This window comes from Artemia franciscana, chromosome 6, assembly GCF_032884065.1.
Source record: "Artemia franciscana chromosome 6, ASM3288406v1, whole genome shotgun sequence".
NCBI classification, from domain to species: domain Eukaryota; kingdom Metazoa; phylum Arthropoda; class Branchiopoda; order Anostraca; family Artemiidae; genus Artemia; species Artemia franciscana.
In genome coordinates this window covers 28804153-28825438 of record NC_088868.1, presented here as the reverse complement: position 1 = coordinate 28825438, position 21286 = coordinate 28804153, and the positions used below count along the sequence as shown (strand labels likewise).

The 21286-nt window shown below is 31.8% G+C and overlaps 1 protein-coding gene across 3 annotated transcripts in view; it reads right to left on the bottom strand.

The window, feature by feature from the left end:
• The window catches only part of LOC136028281 (solute carrier family 12 member 6-like), a 240876-nt gene that overhangs the window by 96378 nt on the left and 123212 nt on the right, over positions 1–21286 (bottom strand). For all 3 annotated transcript variants that reach the window (XM_065706024.1, XM_065706023.1, XM_065706025.1), the window contains exons 10-12: positions 14182–14341; positions 9516–9635; positions 155–344 (exon numbers count right to left, since the gene is read on the bottom strand). In XM_065706024.1, coding sequence (XP_065562096.1) covers positions 155–344; positions 9516–9635; positions 14182–14341 — 470 coding nt within the window. The remainder of the gene's footprint in view (positions 1–154; positions 345–9515; positions 9636–14181; positions 14342–21286) is intronic.

The following is a 21286-nucleotide window of genomic DNA, read 5'->3' as shown; positions in this document are numbered from 1 at the left end:
TCGTGGAAAGGCAGTGCGGTCTCCAAAAATACCTAATTAGCTGAAAGAAAATAATAATTTAAAGTAAAGAGTCTAGCTTTTAATCATACGGATCTTATGATGAATCTTGTGATTCTTTCGATTCAACCGCTATTTCTTATGTATGAAGACTCACCTTAAGCTGATGAGCAAATGAAAAAAGTTTTCTATGAACTGGAGTGAAATCTTCTTCAAGCTTCGAAAGGAGCAGAATTTGGGGTCTCCAGTTTTTGCAGTGTGGAGGTCCTTGTTCTAAGTGAAGAAGGCTGAATCGAGCAAGGGATAGGGCCAAACCACGCATTCCATCTCCCCATTCTTTCTCAGCACTGAAAGAAATATACTTGAATTTTATTTTGGTACAAAATTCTGGCAATAATATTGTTCGTACGCTTAGATCAGAAAAGGACTGTTAGTTGACCTTTCTCTAGGACATAACTAGGACTAGGACTTCATTAGATAGGAGGGAGGAAGAGTCTGAGATAACTAGGACTTCATTAGATAGGAGGGAGGAAGAGTCTGAGATAACTAGGACTAGGACTTCATTAGATAGGAGGGAGGAAGAGTCTGAGATAAGGAAAGGTGTTGAATTTGATCCGTGAGTATTTAGAGGCTACATATTATAATTAATTTTCCCGGTTCTCACAAGGGGGGAGTCAATACCTTCACTCTGGCTACGACAGTGAGTATCTTACGTTGTTACGTGTCTTACATTCTTACGAGAAAATCACCTACAGCTACAATTTTATTTCTATATTACTTCATAATTCTGTACTATTTATCAAATTATTATAAATGTTCTACAGAAGATTTACTGCCAAAAAAATCAGCCGACAATATTTCGCTGTATACCTGTAGGATAATGAGAACACAAAGCAATATCGGATTTTTTTTTTGTAGAGTAGAAACACAAAGCACTTTGAATGATTCAACGAAGCAAAGCAAAGACAAAGGATTCTGGGATGTTTCTATATGGTTTGACTACCCTTATTTTTTTTTCAAAGTTTCTTCAAATTGAGCCCAGTTCAATGAATAGGTCTCTTTTCAGTCGTATAATGAATATTTCTTTATTGGTTTATAGACAATTCTAAACTGAAGCAATTTTTGTAGAGCTAGAGCTATAGAAGTAGCTTCAGGATTTCCACCGTCCCTAAAAATTCTCGTTATAGAGACAGAAACAAAAATTTATTTCTAGAGTTTACATTCTGGTTAATTCATCCTTTGAGGTGTTTCTCTCTCTCCCTAACTAGTAAAAGTATTTTTGAGGTCTAAACAGATTTCACTGTCTAAGTTAAATCCCCTGTTGTGTTACAAATTCCAAACGTTTGGGTATAAGGGCTTTTTGATGGGATTTTGTACAATGAGGTTCTCTGATTGTTTTATAGTTAGGGAGGGAAAAAGATGCATTAAAAGGTGCATTTTAATGCCAAAATATCCCAACTCTCATTGAGCCTTCAGATAAATACAGAATTAGTTCTAAGGGATAGACGAGGGGAGGGTGGAGGTATAAATTAGTACATAGCCCCAGGGCAGTATCTGGGACTTTTTTGGAGGATTGTTTTTTCAGAAGGGGGAGGTACAAAATTTTTTTTAAATCCCATCAAAGATGTGAAACTGATATTTAACTGCTCTTGATTTCTGGGAATATTTCTGATCGACGTAATTATCATAAAAATAGAGCAGCATTAAACCAATTAATTCCGTGTGGAAGGGGGGCTGCCCATTCCAAATCCTCACCTCCGCTTCGTGGTTGCAGAAACTTCGGAGGGTGCTCATTAGGTCAAAAATTGAGAGTTAGGTCATAATTGAGAGTTAGGAGCATATTGTCAGCAGTATGGGGGAGAGGAGGTGTAAATTTTGGCTCAAAAATACTGGAAACTTAATTAAATTAGTTCTTTAAAACTTAGCAATTCAAAATTTTATTTCACTGTAATTTTTATTTTTTTAATGTAGTAAATATAAAAGAAATATTTGTAGAATTTTCGGTTTTCACAATTTTATCCCACACATTTGGGGGAAAATAGCGTTGGAGGGGGGTTAGTTGCCCACTGGTAACCTTTGATTAATAAAAGGAAGTAGAACTTTCGATTTTAAATCGAATAAGCCTCTTCCAAAGTTTATACGACTACCTCTTTCATAAAAACGTTAAATTTTAACAATTGGCAACTTTTGTAACTTACAGCCATTCCTCCAAGGGCTGTGAGGGTTTTTGTCAACCATGAGGGCACCAACTTTTGGTATTTGAACTACTATGAACAAAATCGCTAGCTAAAAATTTTTATTGGATGCATTCTGGAAAAAAAGACATGGGGAGGCTAGCTACCCTCCGATTACTTTTGAAATTAGAAATTTTGATATATGGCACTAGAAAATTTGACTTTCAATCGAAAAAATTCAACACCTTCCATAAAAAAAATTATGCTAAAATGGGTAGCTTTCATAACTTACAGCCCTTACCCCACTAGATAGGGTGAGGGTTGTCAACTGTGGAGGTGTGGTTGTATAGCCCATGAACTATTTTGAATCAAGTGGTAATTTAAAAATTTTGATCGAATTCATTTGGGAAAAAGAGGGGGTGGGGGTTAGATCACATTTGACTCTTACAAAGGGCACTTTTGCCATAAGCAATGCTTCAGCGTTGCTTCTGATTACCGACAGAGAAATGAGTGAATTTCTTTAGGAGTTAAAAAAAAACGAAAAACAATTTGATCATCTGAAAATAAGGAGCAACAAGAAAACTTAAAGCGAACAAAAATTATTACGTAAATGAGGCGGTTTCGCCCTCCTCAATAACTCACTCTTCACACTAAAGTTTTTATTATTTCAAAAAAAGGTATTTATTAAAGAATTAATTTATTTAACACGTGTTGTTCTTAAAGAATTGATACATAATATCAAATTTTAGCGCATAGAGCAAGGTATTAAGGCGGGGCTAACCCCACTCATATACCTAATAATTTCTGTTCGTTTGAAGTTTTGATGTTGCTCATTGTTTTCAGTTGAAAAATCTTGTTTATTTAATTTCTCATTGTCTCTCAAATAATACCGGGAAATCCAGCCCCCTTCAAAGAGAAATTTCATCACCCCAAGGAAAATCCCTCCATGAAAAGTTACTCCCATATAAAACACCCCGCCAGGAATATTCCCCCCGGACTGTTCCAATCTTGCTGAAAGTTCATCCAGAAAATTTTTTTGGGAAGATTATGGCTGGAAAATTTTTCTTAGTACACTTTCCTTTAAAAAATACTTTAATTTATGATTGTTTTTTAAATAAGGCTGGAAATGCCCTTCCTCCCTCCATGGAAACTTTCAGCATAAATCCCCCCCACAAATCCCTAATAGAAAGCTACTCCCACAGAAAATCAAACCTGTAGAAACTATCTCTCAGAAGACCCCACACGGAGAATTTCTTCTGTGGGTAATCCAACTCCTGCGGATAGATCTTTTACACAATTCCAAACCGGTGAAAATTCCCCGAACAATTGCTCTAAACATCTCCACATGCAAAATTGATTCGGCAAAGGGAAAGTAAGACAATAAAAAAGAATTTCGCATGGGAATTCTGGAAAATTCCCCAGTGTAAAATTTCCCAAGGAAAGCCCACCCCCTTAGACTTCACTCCACACAGAACATTCTCACAAAGGAAATCCTTTCAGCAGAAATCCTCCCTGGATAGTGTCTGCACAATTCTCAATAACAAATACTATAGATATACAATGGACAAATTTAATGACACAGACCTTTCCGACTGTGAAGGGAAATATTATCCCCAAAGGCATAGTTAATGCGGAAAAAATGTGCATCTAAAAAATGACTTAGAAAAAGGAGCTTGGGAGGGGGACTAGTTACCCTCCAACATTTCTAATCACTTAAAAAGGGCACTAAAACTTTTAATTTTCGTTCAAATGGGCTCTATCCCGTTATCTAGAACAATTGATCCGATACGATCACCCCTGGGAAGAAAAAACAAACACATAAAAAAAAATAGACACAAATGCATGATCAGGTAAAAACTCCACATTTTTGCAGATGGGAGCTTGAAACCTGAAACCTGTGGTTATCTGATAAGCTGAATCTGACGGTGTGATATTCATTAAGATTTCCTGACTTTAAGGGGGTGTTTCCCCCTTTTTTAAAAATCGGACAAATTTTCACAGGGCCATCGAATAGTTCATGGTAACGAACTGTAGCAAGGAGCGACCCGGCTCTATAGTAACCGAAACTTTAAAAAGCTGAATTTTGATACCAATAGTTACATCAAAAGAATTGTATTTTAATGCTGATTTTAAACATATAAGTTTAATCAAGTTCAGTCTTATCCATCTAAAGTTATGAGCCTGAGAAAATTTGCATTATTTTAGAAAATAAGAGCAAACACCCCCTAAAAGTCATAGGATCTCAACGAAAATCACGCCATCGCATTCAGCGTATCAGAGAACCTCACTGTAGAAGTTTCAAGCTCCTATCTACAAGAATGTGGATATTCGTATTTTTTGCCAGAAGACCGATCGCGGGTGCGTTTTAATTTTAATTTTTATTTCCAGGGGTGATCGTATCGACCCAGTGGTCCTAGTGTCTCAGAGAGGGAAGTAAAGGGATATATACATTAAAGGTCAAGAATACATTTCTTTCAAATAAAGTCTCATCAAAGTATTTTAATATTTCTGTTTCCATAAAAGCTAAAAATTCAGACAGATATACCAATAATAGAACTTTTAGCTGCCTTCAATTTATACCCACAGTGAATATTTATCTGTGTAATGTCACAATATAAATGCATAAGTATATTTATTATAAATATAAAATATATTGTAAATATATATAATTCAGATTTAAGTATATATTTTATCGTCTAACTGCTGACATTTGATACCAAATACATAAACCCACACAATTGTCTTAACAACAAGCAAAATATATGGTTGTGCTTGTCATGGGAAGACAGTAAATTTGTTCAATATGTCTTCTCAATGATAAATCAGGAGTTATTCAGTAGAGAGAAATAAAATTCTTTTCCCAATGTCTCTAAGAAAATAGCTTGGTTTAGGGAAAGAGAAAGAAGAATTTTTTTTACTTTTGCACGAGTCTATAAAAAAAATGTCTTACTGAAGTGGCAACATGATTTCTTTTCGAACTTCTTTGTCAGCAAATCCTTGAAAAATTGTCAAAAATTTTTATGAAAATAACAGTAACAATCATGGCCAAAATGAAGATATTGATAATTTATGATCACATCACATCATCATTCTATATTTTCTAATGTCATGTTTTCTTTTATTTTACAACTGCCAAGAATGGCCTGTCAGACCGTAATGTCTAAGTTTGTCGACGGGGGAGGGCTGATCGATCAAATATTTTCCAGTGAAAGCCTCCCTCCTCTCCTACCTTCGTCCAGATAACACCTAAATTTATGTCAAATTTCACTCTAAGAATACTTTTGTACTAAGGGGAAAACTATCAATTCCTTTTCGCCATATTGTACGCTTAATCCAAATATGCTCTTTTAAGCGAACGAATGTTAGGAGGTAAACCAATCCAGATTGATGTGAACGATCCTTCATAAGGATTGAGAAATTTTACTGTTATCTACAACAAAAGATCCAGTGGACTCCCCCCTCCGTATTATTCGATGTGTACAACTATAAACAGCTGTTTAACCACTAGTAAAACTGCAATTACACTCTAAAAATAACGATTCGTTCTTTTATGGAGTGTAAGCATATAATAGATGTTCCACTGGGTACCTATACAACCTCTAGAGGTTAATTCTTCATTCTCATTTGTCAATCTTAAACTTTTGTGCTTGAAAATCAAACACTACTCATTGCGCATCTCTTTGAGAGGAAAGATACCTTGAAATCGTTTTGAGAGCCTCAGTGTCAGCTGGCCGTCTCAAAGACATAAGGCCCATTGGTGAATTCTCTCAGGGTACTAGCTGCTACCGTTATTTGTCAAGAATTTGTGATTTGACTGAAAATTGAAAGGATATTTATTTTATCTGATCTTCAGTGTTTTCCTAGCAGGGATACATTTTTTCCCTGGTAAGAAAGCCTAAAATTTTCAGCGACTGTCCTGTCCTGAACTTAAAAAAAAAAATTCTGCTCCGTTTTTCGAAAGAACAATTTCTATACTTTTTAATGATTTAAAGCTTCGTTGAAACTGAATATCTCTATCTCTGGCACAAAATAGGAGAAGTTAAATGGTTTTCTTAAGATCTTTTGAAAAGTACGCATCCGCTTTTAGTTTTTTCAAGTTTATACATGTCTCTTAGCAAGCCCAATCAATTCAAAATTGTTTGGTAACATAAAGTAAAAAAGTTTATAATGGACGAGATAGGGTGATCCTTTAAGGTAACAAACCTCCTTAAACTACAAAGATCGGTGATTTAGTCATGCTAAATATCCATTCTATCCATACATGTGACTATAATCTGGCTCGTTCTTTATTCTCCAAAGCTTGTCCATTCGTGTCTTTTTGCATGCGTATTATCAAGTGTGTTTCTTTTGGTATCCCAAAGAACATTCTACTATTTACTAAAGAGATGGTTCTGAGCCAAAGATGAATAAAAAACAACAACATGGAAGAAAATTAAAAAGAAGACACATTTCTAGTATTTATTTTAATTTACCTTTTTTATTTCTAGTATTTATTTTAATTTACATATAGTGGATGTCCTCGTATTTTTCGTGCTTTTTTTTGTGTTTAATTATATTCCAAATCTTACTTTACAAAGTCAGGGTTTAGAAAATATTCCCATGAATTTGTTTCAAAATAACATTTTACTATTAAGACTAATCGAGATAAAAGTTAGTATTCCTGAATCAGCTAGTAATAAAAGAAATTCATTAGCTAGATTTGATTTACTTAATAGGACACATAATTGATAGAATAAAACAGAACTAAGTCATTAAAATTAATCTTTCATTTTTATTGACAGGCGATGAGAGAATTGAGGAGTTAAGGAAGGAGTTGAGGGCTAAGTTTGTTGCAGGTGGGTACATGATGTTGTAGTTATATTTTATTTTTTCAAACCCCTTTCTGAGGTTGATGTTAATTATAATTAATATATAGATAACTTCGAAGACCACACTGCCTTTCCATGACGAAAGTAAAACAGTTCAAAATAGGGATGATACCTTTTTATTGACAGTGAATAGATATAAAATTATTTAACTGAATATTTCGAACAGATATACAGTTAAATAATTTTATATCTATTCACTGTCAATAAAAAGGTATCATCCCTATTTTGAACTGTTTTACTTTCGTTATAATTAATTTTTATCTTTTTGTGGAATTGTTTCATTATCCTTCCTTCAAATCATGCTGTGGCATTAGGAGGCGATATGTTTTTGTTAAGTTTTGTTAAAACTTAATATGAGATAAATAAATAAATAAAAATTAAAAAAGTATTTTTCAATTTTTTGTTACTATAGGCCGTTGTTTTTTCTTTACTAAGTTGCAGCTACTGCTACTACCGTTATTTAGAGCTCGTTGGCCAAAACATATTTATCTGTTTCTGGAACTAATATTAATATTCAAAATATTTCTTTATGTATGCACAATGTCAAGTCAAGCTGTCACTTTCTCGCTGAATCTAAGAAGAAAGGGGACTGGTTAAACTTAGCTTTTGAACTGCTTAAATTTGACAGAATTTTCAAACTTCTCTTATTATTTGAAAATAAGTCAATATCATTTTTGTGACATTTCTCTCTTCAAACTTTTTTCAAGACCTATTTCGTCGATATGAATCCGGAAAAAACCTTATTTTTCTTTACATGACAGTGTCATCGTTCTCCCAATGGCAGCTGTGCATGGGCTGTGTTCATATATGTAAGCCATATATGTAGACATCATATACTTGCATAAACATAACTATGCATGAGCCGAATATTAATCCACAAAAGATTATGTATATTGATTTATATATCTGTCATGAGAACCAGTTTATGAAAAAATAATTATGATGATTTTTCAAGTTTAAGGGAGCAGAGAGTTTGAAAGCAGTTTGTCATATGTCTTATATCTAATAATATTTTTTTTTCAGATTGTTGGTGTCTTCCATAAAACAATTTTCTGTTGTGTTTATGAGTTATATATATTATTTTCGTTCGAAGGCAAAAGAAACCACAAAATAGTATTAACATATTAATTATAGCGAATACATTAAATCAATTGTTTCATTATTATTCATTGTACAAAATTGTATCAGTATTATTGCATAATCAATTTTCTATAATAATTTAAATAATGAATTAATGAATTAAGAAAATTATAAATTAATTAAGAAAATTACAATTAATAATGCGAGATAGCAGAACCGGAATGTTCGCTCCTTTGATGCATTACAAGCTCTTAGTGGCTAGTTTTTTTCTGCCATTTTACGATGAATATACAAAAATCCTTAACTATAATCGAGTTCTGTGTCACACCCTGAGTCTCAATTTAGTTTGTAAAGATAGTTTCTAAAAAGATTAAAATTAAACATGGCACAAACATTTTGGCTATCAAACACTAAATAAATTATTTGAAGTTAATTATACGAAGTTTATGCTAAATCTATCAAAAAATATTCTTAGCAATCACGTGCGTAAACAAATTTCAACGTGTATTGTGGTAAATTAAAATAAAAACTTGGTAAGTTATTTGGTAAGAATAAAAACAAATTCTTGCATATATTTTGGTAAATTAAAAAAAAACTCGGTAAATTATTTGGTATATTTGATAAATTAAAATCAAAACTAGCAACTTATATTTTTTATTAACTTGGACTATTTGTTTTATAGATTATCATTTTGACCTCTGAACTGCTCGCAAATAACAACCAGATATCAAAATATAATCAAATTCTTCATTTGGAAGACCCATATATTTAGTTATTTATGCAGCTAAGAGATTTTTTCTGAAAAGAAACATCTCCTTGTTTGCTTGTTTCTGTAATCTTTCCTTGCATATTTTGTTGAAAAAAAGAAAAAAAAAAAATCAAAATCATTTCAAGGGTTAAAACACATCAAAATGAAAGATCTGATGATTTGCGATAAAGGGCCTTTACACTAACAAGACTATTACAATTACTTTGGATAAATCGCATGGACCTAGCTCAAATTGACGCAGTGACGACAATTCATGAAAATGTTAGGGCGAGAGCAAAACCATTTTTCAAAATCTACGGGAGGGGGCAATTTTTCAATTCTGTAAAATGGTGATAATTTTGCAAGCAAAAACAGGGGATTTTTCAATGGTATTACTGAAAATGTTAGCTTTTAATTCTAGAGGTGGTAAGAAATTATCGAGCCAGTGCTCCCCCCGTCCATCCTTCCCCTATTGGTTCCAGTGAGTGACACTACAAACCCGGTCAAAATATGCCTACATCTGACTTCTAGCAATTCTCTTAATGAAAACATAATTAAGTAATAATAAGACTGGTGTGTAAGCACTTTACAATCCCAATAAATAAATAAAAAACTTTTTTTTTGCTATTAACATTTGAAAATGCTTACCCAGTATATTTAATATATTTGTAAAGAACGACAGCAAGTCCAAGAGCAATAATTGCATAGAGCCAACTCGTCATAAACATCACAGCAACACAGAGAACGGATCCAAGTAGAGAACAACCCCTGAAAGAATAGAAACCATTGAATAGAAGTGATAGCTAAGCAAGGCCTTATCCAGGGTGTTAAGGGCTTCGAACCCTGATCTCCCCGAGATGTGAGTTTTTAAAAGTCTTTTTTCTGTACCCCCCACCCCCCACCAAAAAATTCTAGATACGACCCTGTAGCTAAGCAGTAACAAAACTTATAAAAAGGAGAATCTGTTAGTTCAATTATTTGGTGGAGTAAAGCCTGAAATTCGGCCCTGGAGCTGCAATTGGATACGTTCCAGAATAAGTACCTAAGTAAAAGAAAAAGTATTAAAATAAACTAATATTAATATAATATCAATTATCAATAATTAGTTAATTTGGATAAAATTTACGTTTCATTAATTAAAAATAAAATATTAATTAGTTATTATAAGTTAAAATACTATTAATATTATAATTAAAATCAAAATCAAAATATTGGCATTAAAACTGAAAAAAAAAAATAAAACTCTGACTTTATGAGTAATTTATCGATAGTTTCACTTAGAGAAAAACTCACTCAGTTTCCATTTTAATGCAAAGGGCTTTTAGTATACTTTTTGATGGATCACAGTGATTGCCCGATCCTTTCAATTGATCTGCATCTCTTCCCTTTACCATTATATCCTCCAGTTGGAGTTCTTTATGATTTTGACGCTTTGCCCAACACCCAGGGAGAAATTTCCACAGGGGAAACCTAAGCTCTTTTAGTCGAGTGACAGTTTGAATTGTTTACATGACTATGCTGAAGAAATACAATAAATCAAAGTTTCCTTTTCGAAAATAGAGGTAATAAATTTGTGTAGAGCGACAATTTGATTTAGTTCCCCAATCAGACTAGAAACAAAGCACCACATCGAAACCTTAGAGTTAGGGAGGATTCTGAAAACCTTAAAAATGACACCACAAAAATAAAAGTATCAAAAAACTGCAAAAAAAAAATGCATAGCTCCTCCCGTCTCACGTACAGAAGATAATCACTGACAGAAGATGAAGTAATATGCAAGGACTGTTTGCTTTTCTAACCGTGATGACTTCTAACCATGTGTGTCTTTGCTTTTCATTTTCTTTTTTGACTTGCTCACATACTCGGTGTCAAATGTCTTCTAGCTACACGTGTCTATGCTCTTCATTTTCATTTTTGACTCGTTCACTTGATCGGTGTTGCATGTCTTCATGCCATGTGTGTCTTTTCTCTTTAATTCATTTTTTACACGATATAGTTGCGTTTTCGGATATCTTCTGACCATTTATATCTTTGCTCTTCATTTTTGACATGTTTTTGGATTTTGAATACCCCAGATAATTTAACAATGGCATTTGCTTTAGCTTCTCTTATTGGTGTTGTTGTACTTGATGGTCCAGGCTGTCAATTTTTGCATCTTATCAGGTTTGATAGTTCAGGTGCTGGTTCCAAAAAGTCATGATTTATGGTAACTGCAACTGAAAATTTCCGTTTTTTTGGGCCTTACAACAGACATTATATAGTAAAATGCTTATATGATGTCATAAGAAATGATTATATAATATACTAACATAATACATGATGTCATTTGCAAAAACCAAAATTAAGGCTCGCGAATTTTCTCAGACGCGGCAGGCTTCTATTTATAGATTCTCATTGTCCCTTGTGCTCTATTTCAGTTTTTTCAAAGATATTTGATTATTAAAGCAAGTCCAATTTCTAACAATGATATCTCCTAAGCTTCAAAGTTTTGGTTTTCTTTTTTAAGGTTTTTGAATTCTTATAATCCCTTGTTTTTTAATTTTAGTTTTTTCTTTTCTTTTTTCTTTTTTTTCTTTTTTTAGTTTTTAGTTTTTTTAGTTTTTTTAGTTTTTTCTTTTTTTTTCTTTTTAGTTGTTTACCTTTTTATATTTTTTTATAGTTTATTCTTCTTTTTTTATTTTATTTTTCTTCTTTATTTTTTAGTTTTTTTCCAGAAGGTGTCCCAGCAACACGTGTGCAAGGTTCTAATTTTTAACTGCGTAAAACTTGCGGATATACAACTGGTAATTCTTCTTATATAATCTGGTAATTCCTCGACACGCATTCTTTTTTTACTTTCTCTTTCAGCCGAAAGCCAGGTGTCGCGTTGCTAGTAGTATAGTATAGTAGTATAGTAGTAATTTCTCTCTGAGCCGCAAGCCTAACCCCCCCCCTAAAGCAAAACGTATGCAAGGTGCTAATTTTTAACTTCGTAAAACTTGTGGATATAGATCAATCTTCGCGGTCCCATTGTCTGTGCATATAAATAGATCGTCCAGTTTACCGACTCTAGAACATACATCATATAATTGTCCATGGGAAAAACAAACAGTATTAAGATTTATACCGCATTTTCTAATAATTACCCTTGAGCTTTGTTGATGGTGATTGCAAATGCTAATCGAATTTGGAACTGCAATCTTTTAAATTGAAAAGGCAGATCCGTTGGAATCACGGGAATGCGAGGAATAAGAACAGCATCACCCTCGGAAGACCCTGTCAAGATTGTTACCTCTATTATGTTTTCTATTGTTTTGTTTTTTTACGGCAAGTCGCTGCCGTTGCAAAGCTTTGGTGGGTTAATATTTCGCAACAGTATTATTGGTACGCCTAGAGATCCCTGGATATCCAGGGAATTTAAGAATTCCGATGGATAGTTAACCGCTTCATTTGATTCCAGAACTGTGTCAAAAGACTTGTAAATGACTGCCTGGTCTCGAATCTCGGTCAGAATAATATTGTTAATTTCGTGGACGTCTTTGTTCTTGGCTACCAAGATTTCTCGTTTACTTAACCATTTATGATTTTTATAGTTGATTAGAATATTCGGAAATACCTTTTCAACCAAATCATTTTTCGACGTCAATAAATTAAAGAATTCAGGAGGCAGTTGTATACGTCCTGAGATTGAGTCAACTGGGAGCTTTCCGTTTCCAATTGCCAGCAATCGATCTGAAATTTTTCAGATTGGAAACTCCTAATCTGGCCTTTTCTCTTTGAGCCGCAAGCCTGGTTTTGCGTTGTTCTGGTGTTTCCTCCTGGTGTTTTCTTTTTGTTGACACTGTAGGATGATTATACACGCATTGCTTTTGCAATACAGCAACACGCCTTCTTTTTTTACTATCTCTATCAGCCGCAAGCCCGGTTTCGCGTTGCTCTGGTGGTTCCTCGACACACCATTTTTTTTTTACTTTCTCTTTCAGCAGCAAGTCTGGTTACGCGTTGCTCTGGTGATTCCTCGACACACATTTTTTTTTACTTTCTCTGTCAACTGCAAGTCTGGTTTCATGCTGCTCTTTTATTTTTTTGACATCATATTGAATATGACGTCATGTATAGATTTTTCTTCATTTTTTCCTTTTTTTTAGCTTTTATAAAAAAAATTTCAGTTTTTTATTTTTTAGTTTTCATTTTCTTCTTTATTTTTCAGACATCATATGCAAACCCTCAAACATAAAAAAAAGTTTCGTAGTTTTGTAGCTTTTTTAGTTTTATTTAGCTTTTTTTCTTTTTAGTTTTTTACCTTTTTTATTTTTTTTTAGTTTTTTCTTTAGTTTTTTAGCTTTTAGTTTTTTTAGTTTTTTCTTTTTTGGTTTTTTCTTTTTTATTTTTTTTTTGTTTTTTTTTTATTTTTCATTTTCTATAGTTTTTCTCTTTTTTTAGTTTTTCTTTTTTTAGTTTTTTCTTTTTTCTTTTTTTCTTTTTTTAGTTTTTTCTTTTTTCTTTTTTTCTTTTTTAGTTTTTTTTTTCAGTCTTTTAGCTCTATTAGTAATTTTAGTTTTTTATTTTTTATTTTTTTTAGTTTTTTACTCTTTTTTTAGTTTTCATTTTCTTCTTTATTTTTCAGACGTCATATGCAAACCCTCAAACATACAAAAAAACAAAATGCTTTAATTTTTTTCTTTTTTAGTTTTTTAACTTTTTTTTATTTTTTTTTTATTTTTCTTTAGATTTTTCGTTTTAGGTTTTTTATTTTTTTTATTTTTAAGGTTTTTTATTTTTTTTTAGTTTTTTCTTTTTAGTTTTTTTAGTTTTTCACTTTTTTTTCTTTTTTCAGATTTCTTTTTCTTCTTTTGTTTTTCAGACGTCATATGCAAACTCTCAACACAAAAATACATATAACTTATTTTTAGATATAGATAGTGTAAGAGACGGACATACAACTTAGTTTTATACATAAAACTTAAAAGAATTAAAAACTATCTTTTATAAAAAAACTAAAAAAGAAAGAAAAACTAAACGAAAACTAAAAAAAGGAAAAAAAATAAAAAAAAAATAAAAAAAGACTAAAAAACTAAAAAAAAAGAAAACGACTAATACAGAAAAATCTAAACGTAATCGTTGCTAATTGAAATAATTGGCTTTTAGATGCACCCCAAAGTATATTTACAAATCTTTGCACTTTTGTAAATTTTAATCTTCTTACACAGAGGGACTGACACTTCCTCATGACAACTTTCAACAGGTCAAGACTATGTTTTTTTTAATTTTGTTTAGAAAGACCTTCCCAGCCTTTTGTTCAAATATATTTTTTTCGCTTAGAGTTAACTCTTACCAGTGATAGAACTTGAATCTTGGTCTCCAGTTAGGTGATCTCAAAAGTGTTTGGAGACAGCATGCCAGGTTCACAGTTCCGTAGAGCATCAGGAAGAACATGGACAACAATGGTGCCAAAATATCAACATTACCAAGCAAGACTCCGCACTCACAAATCACTGAAAAATATTTATATATACTTATTCATTAGAACTTAAACTGGTAACTCTTACGGTTACCTACAGTTGGCTGGTAAAAAGTCTCCTTTCAAACAGCAGTATAAGAAATTATTTAGGGGAACTGTTGGAGAGAATAAAATTGTCTGGGGGGATTTTTCTGGAAGGGGGGTGGGGGTATTTAATGTGAGATGAAATTTCCATGGAAGAATTTTCCATGGGAGAGGAATTTTCCATGGAGGAAGTGCAAGATTTGCCAGTATTATTTAAAAAAACAATCAGAAATTAAATTTATTAAAAACAACTTTATTCAACTGAAAGTAAGGAGTGGTATCAAACTTAAAACGAACAGAAATTATTACGTATATGAGGGGGATTTCAAAATCATCAATATGTTTTTTCCTATTCTTTAAGAACAACTCCTGAAACACAAGGACTTTTTATTTAGAACAATAAGAAGCATTTTTTTAAAATACTAACACTTTTGATTGAAAAGCAAGGTATTGAGGAGGGCGAAGGCCGCCGAACAGAAATAATTTCTGTTCGTTGAAGTTTTGATGTTCCTCTGTACTTTCAGTGAAAAAATAATATTTTTTTTTGTTTGATTTCACCTGAAGGCCACACTTACGGATCGAAAAAAAACATAAAAGGCTTATGAAAAGATTCGAGAAAAAACGTCCTGAAAAGAGGGTATTTAACAAAAACGTAGAAAAAACAAAAAAAGAAAAAAAGAAAAAGAGAAAAAATGGAAATGGGAAAAATTTCTTTAGTCTTGATTCTAGAAAAAATAAAAATGTTATCTTCTGCACCTTTACACAAAAACTGAAAGAATGTCAATATCTAGAAAATATTATTTCAGCATAATGTGCCATTTCCAGACCCCGTTAATTGTCGGACATTGAGATCTCCATAGCGTCTATGGAATATGGAATATATATCATATATGGGATATCATATCATATCAACCTCCTCATATATGGGATAGCTTCTGTTCGTTTTAAATTTTAACGCTGCTCCTTACTTTCAGTTAAAAAAAGTTTTCTTTATATATTTAATACGACAGATCGGAAATATTCAAGCTGGTTAAGTAACTACACTGCTTTTAGAAAATTCTATCTAGAAATTCAATTTGCCAAGGATATTGACTTTTTGTTTCATTGTGGCAAACAACTCTCCTTGTTTTTTCCATAGAATTTGATACACGAGGCAAATACTAAGACAAATGCTGCCTATAATTAGTTTTCAATTCACGTCTCGTCTCTCGACCGCAATTGTCCAAATAGAGCGATGTAGAGGGAAGAAGCATCTACTCCAAAAACAAAAGTGGGTCACAATTTGTTATTTTTATAATGTTTTTCGTATATTTTAGGAAGTTTGCATCTTTTATCCGTAATCAAAAGCACTTTTGAAAAAAAAACTTAAAAATGAGTTTGAGTAAGAGATTTATTTATGAGGGATACAGAGGGAATAACTGAAACATGAAACATACCTATACCTGAAACATACAAATAGCTTGCAAAAGTTGGTTACAATTTATTATTAAAAAGTATTTTCTAATATAACTATCTTCTAATATTAGAAGATAGTTATATTAGAAGATAGTTACAATTTATTATTTTTGTAAATGTTTTTGTTATATTTTAGGATGTTTACAACTTTTATTCGTAATCAAAAGAACTTTTGAAAAAAAAAGTGAAAAATAAATTGAACCAAGAGTTTTATTTATGAGGGATACAGAGGAAAGAGGTATCTACACCTAAAACATATCAATAACTTGCAAAAGTGGATTACAATTTATTATTTTTGCAATGTTTTTGGTATATTTTAGGATGTTTGCAACTTTTTTTCGTAATAGAAAGAACTTTTGTAGAAAAAAGGTATAATTAAGTTGGAGCAAAAAATTTATTTACGAGGAATACAGAGGGATGAGGTATCTGATATGTATTAATGACTGAAAAAAGCTGGTTATTAGTGGGTTTATTAGAAATAGAAAGATATTTAGTAAAAAAAAGGTTAAAATAAGTTGGAGCAAGAGATTTATTTATTAGGGATACAAAGGAAAGAGGTATCTACACCTAGAACATATCAAGAGCTTGCAAAAAACGGTTACAATTTATTATTTTTACAGAGTTTTGGTACATTTCAGGATGTTTGCAAGTTTCATCCGAAATAAAAAACATTTTCGTAAAAAAAGTTAAAAATAAGTTGGAGCAAGAGATTTATTTATTAGGGATACAAAGGAAAGAGGTATCTACACCTAGAACATATCAAGAGCTTGCAAAAAACGGTTACAATTTATTATTTTTACAGAGTTTTGGTACATTTCAGGATGTTTGCAAGTTTCATCCGTAATAAAAAACATTTTCGTAAAAAAAGTTAAAAATAAGTTGGAGCAAGAGATTTATTTATTAGGGATACAAAGGAAAGAGGTATCTACACCTAGAACATATCAAGAGCTTGCAAAAAACGGTTACAATTTATTATTTTTACAGAGTTTTGGTACATTTCAGGATGTTTGCAAGTTTCATCCGTAATAAAAAACATTTTCGTAAAAAAAGTTAAAAATAAGTTGGAGCAAGAGATTTATTTATTAGGGATACAAAGGAAAGAGGTATCTACACCTAGAACATATCAAGAGCTTGCAAAAAACGGTTACAATTTATTATTTTTTACAGAGTTTTGGTACATTTCAGGATGTTTGCAAGTTTCATCCGTAATAAAAAACATTTTCGTAAAAAAAGTTAAAAATAAGTTGGAGCAAGAGATTTATTTATTAGGGATACAAAGGAAAGAGGTATCTACACCTAGAACATATCAAGAGCTTGCAAAAAACGGTTACAATTTATTATTTTTTACAGAGTTTTGGTACATTTCAGGATGTTTGCAAGTTTCATCCGTAATAAAAAACATTTTCGTAAAAAAAGTTAAAAATAAGTTGGAGCAAGAGATTTATTTATTAGGGATACAAAGGAAAGAGGTATCTACACCTAGAACATATCAAGAGCTTGCAAAAAACGGTTACAATTTATTATTTTTACAGAGTTTTGGTACATTTCAGGATGTTTGCAAGTTTCATCCGAAATAAAAAACATTTTCGTAAAAAAAGTTAAAAATAAGTTGGAGCAAGAGATTTATTTAAGAGGCATACTGAGGGAAGATGTATCTAAACCTGAAAAATATCAATATTTTGCACAAGTGGGTTATAATTTATTCAATTTAGAATGTTTTTGGTATATTTTAGGATTTTTGCAACTTTTATCCGAAATAAAAGGCACTTTTGCAAAAAAAAAAAGTTTAAAAAGTTGGAGCAAGAGATTTATTTGTGAGGGATACACAGGGAAGAGGTATCTACACCTGAAACATTTCAATGGCTTAAAAAGTGGGTTAAAGTTTATTATTGTTAGAATGTTTTGGTATATTTTAGTATGTCTGCAACTTTTATTCGTATTAGAAAGAACTTGTGTAAAAAGAAAATTTTAAAAAAGTTTAGAGTAAGAGATTTGTTTAAGAGGGATACAGAAGGAAAAGGTATCTACACCTGAAACATATCAATAGCCTGAGAAAGTGGTTTAAAGTTCATTATTCTAGAGCTTGTTGGTATATTTTAGGATGTTTGCAACTTTCGTAACAGAAAGAACTTTTGCAAAAAAAAAGCCAAAAATAAGTTTGAGCAAGAGATTTATTTATGAGTGTTACAAAGGGAAGATGTATCTACATCTAAGATGCATCAATAGCTTCCAAAAGTAGGATGAAATTTATTATTTTTGGAATTATTTTGGTATATTTTAGAATGTTTAAATCTTATCCGAAATAAAAAGCACTTTTGCAAAAAAGTTAAAAAAGTTGGAGCAAGAGATTTATTTGTGAGGGATACAGAGGGAAGAGGTATCTACACCTGAAACATTTCAACGGCTTAAAAAGTAGGTTAAAGCTTATCATTGTTAGAATGTTTTGGTATATTTTAGTATGTCTGCAACTTTTATTCGTAATAGAAAGAACTTATGTAAAAAGAAAATTTTAAAAAAGTTTAGAGTAAGAGATTTATTTATGAGGGATACAGAAGGAAGAGGTATCTACACCTGAAACATATCAATAGCTTGAAAAAGTGGTTTAAAGTTTATTATTTTAGAGCTTTTTGGTATATTTTAGGATGTTTGCAACTTCTATTCGTAACAGAAAGAACTTTCGCAAAAAAACACTAAAAATAAGTTTGAGCAAGAGATTTATTTATGAGTGTTACCAAGGGAAGATGTATTTACACCTAAGATATATCAATAGCTTCCATAAGCAGGATGAAATTTATTATTTTTAGAATTATTTTGGTATATTTTAGAATGTTTAAATCTTATCCGTAATAAAAAGCACTTTTATAAAAAAAAGTTAAAAATGAGTTGGAGCAAGATATTTATTTATGGGGAATACAGAGGGAAGAGGTATCTACACCTGAAAAAATATAAATAGCTTGCAACAGTGGATTACAATTTATTATATTTAGAATGTCTTAGGTATATTTTAGGATGTTTGCAACTTAATAAATAAATAATTTATTATTTTTAGAATTATTTTGGTATATTTTAGAATGTTTAAATCTTATCCGTAATAAAAAGCGCTTTTATAAAAAAAAAGTTAAAAATGAGTTGGAGCAAGATATTTATTTATGGGGAATACAGAGGGAAGAGGTATCTACACCTGAAAAATATAAATAGCTTGCAACAGTGGATTACAATTTATTATATTTAGAATGTGTTAGGTATATTTTGGGATGTTTGCAACTTTTATTCGTAATAGAAAGAAATTTTGTAAGAAAGAAAAGGTTAAACACAAGTTGGAGCAAGATATTTATTTATGAGGGATACAGAGGGAAGAGGTGTATAAACCTGAAACATATCTCTACCACGTAAACGTAGGTTACAATTTATTATTTTTAGAGTGTCTTAGGTATATTTTAGGACGTTTGCAACTATTATCCGTATAAAAAGCACTTTTGTAAAAAAAAAGAAGTTAAAAATAAGTTGGAGTAAGAGATTATTTATCAGGGACACTGAGGAAAGAGGTATCTACACTTGAAATGCTTGAAAAAGTGGGTTAAAGTTTACAATTCTTAGAATCTTTTTGGTATATTTTAGGATGTCTGCAATTTTTATTCGTAATAGAAAGAACTTTCGTTAAAGAAAATTAAAAATAATTTGGAGTAAGAGATTTTTCTCTGAGGAAAACAGAGGGAAGAGGTATCTACACCTAAAATATTTCAATGTCTTGAAAAGGGGGTTTAAAGTTTATTATTTTATATTTTTATATTTTAGGATGTTTGCACCTTTTATTCGTAACAGAAAGAACTTTCGTAAAAAAAAAGTTTTTCGGGAGTCGTTCTTAAGGAATTCGGAAAAAACTCAAACTTGAGTGTAAGGAGCGAGGTGTTGAGGAGGCGACAACACCCTTCACATGCGAAATATTTCTGATCGTTTTAAGCTTTAATGTTCCTCCTTACTTTAAGTAGAAATTTTTTTATTTAATTTCTGATCGTTTTTTAAATAATGCCAGGAAATCTGGCCCACCTCCACAGAGGTAAAACTCCCCCAGTCACCGTCTAGACAGTTCAATCCCGGTGAAAATATACCTTGGAAAATTACTCTTAATAACTCCACGCGTAAAATTGAAACGGAAAAGAAAAAGCAAGACATATAAAAAGAATTTTGTATAGAAATTCAGGTAAATTCGCCCGGTGTAAAATTTCCCCTACCAAGTATGCATACTTCTCAATAACAAATACTTTGCGTAAACAATGGGCACATTTTAAAACGATCTTATTTGACGATCTTGTTTCATTTTATAACGATAAAGATCTTTCCCCTTGGGCTCTGGGGGATCATGTTATATCCAAAGGAATAGTTGTTGGGCTTTTCATCGATAATGAACAAAATAGGTATCTCAAAATTTTGATCGGACGATTTTGGGCAAGAAAATGGCGGGGAGGTGGCCGAGTTGCCCTCCACTCTTTTTGGTCACTTAAAAAAGAGCACTAGAGTTTTTAATTTTGATTTGAATGAGCCCTCTCCCAACATTTCAAGACCACCGGATAGATCTGTGATCTTTCTTTTGGCAAAAAATGGAAAATTCCACTTTTTTGCAGATCGGAGGTCAAAAGCTCTGAAATTAGTTTCTTTGAATTCTGAATCTGATGGTTTGAGGACTCTTAGACTTTTAGGGGATGTTTCCCCTCCTTTGGAAAATCAGGCAAAATTATCAGGCTCGTAGCCTTTGATGTTTAACACTAAACTTAATGAAATCTATATATTTGGAATCAGTATAATAAGTCAATTTATTTGATATATCTGTCGGTTTCAAAATTCTGTTGTTGGAGTTTCGGTTACTATTGAGCCGTGTCGCTCCTCACTTACAGATCGTTACCATGAACTGTTTAATGTCTTGTTGCAAAACCAAGTTTATGCTTACATTTTCCATCAGGATACTTTTTTCAAACAACAATTGCTTATAGGCTACCAGTATTTTTTGTACTAAATTTTACTGTCTGTAAGTGGGTGCCAATTTTTATTTTTTTTTAACAAGTTACTGGATCCTAAGCACTTATAATGAGGGGGATGTCCTTCTGTCCTAAAATCTAGAAAGCATTGGTTTTCTTGGTATTTTTTTTAAGTTTCCTCCAAAGTTTTTGCAGTCTTTGGCTGCAGTAATTCTAAAGGCTTTATGCAACAGTTTTCACCAAGAAAGTACCCATAACAATACCCTATTAATAGTACCCTATTAAACTAAATATGCTGAATCGATTAGTAAAATCTGCGTTTCTATATCTTGTTTGGGTCTAAAGATCATTGAATAGTCATGCTTTACTACAAAATACGTTATACCTCCTTTTCAAAAAGTAGAAATAGCTGAAAATTTGCGCTTTTCACATAACGAATGTGTTTTGAGCCTTAGACATATCTGGGA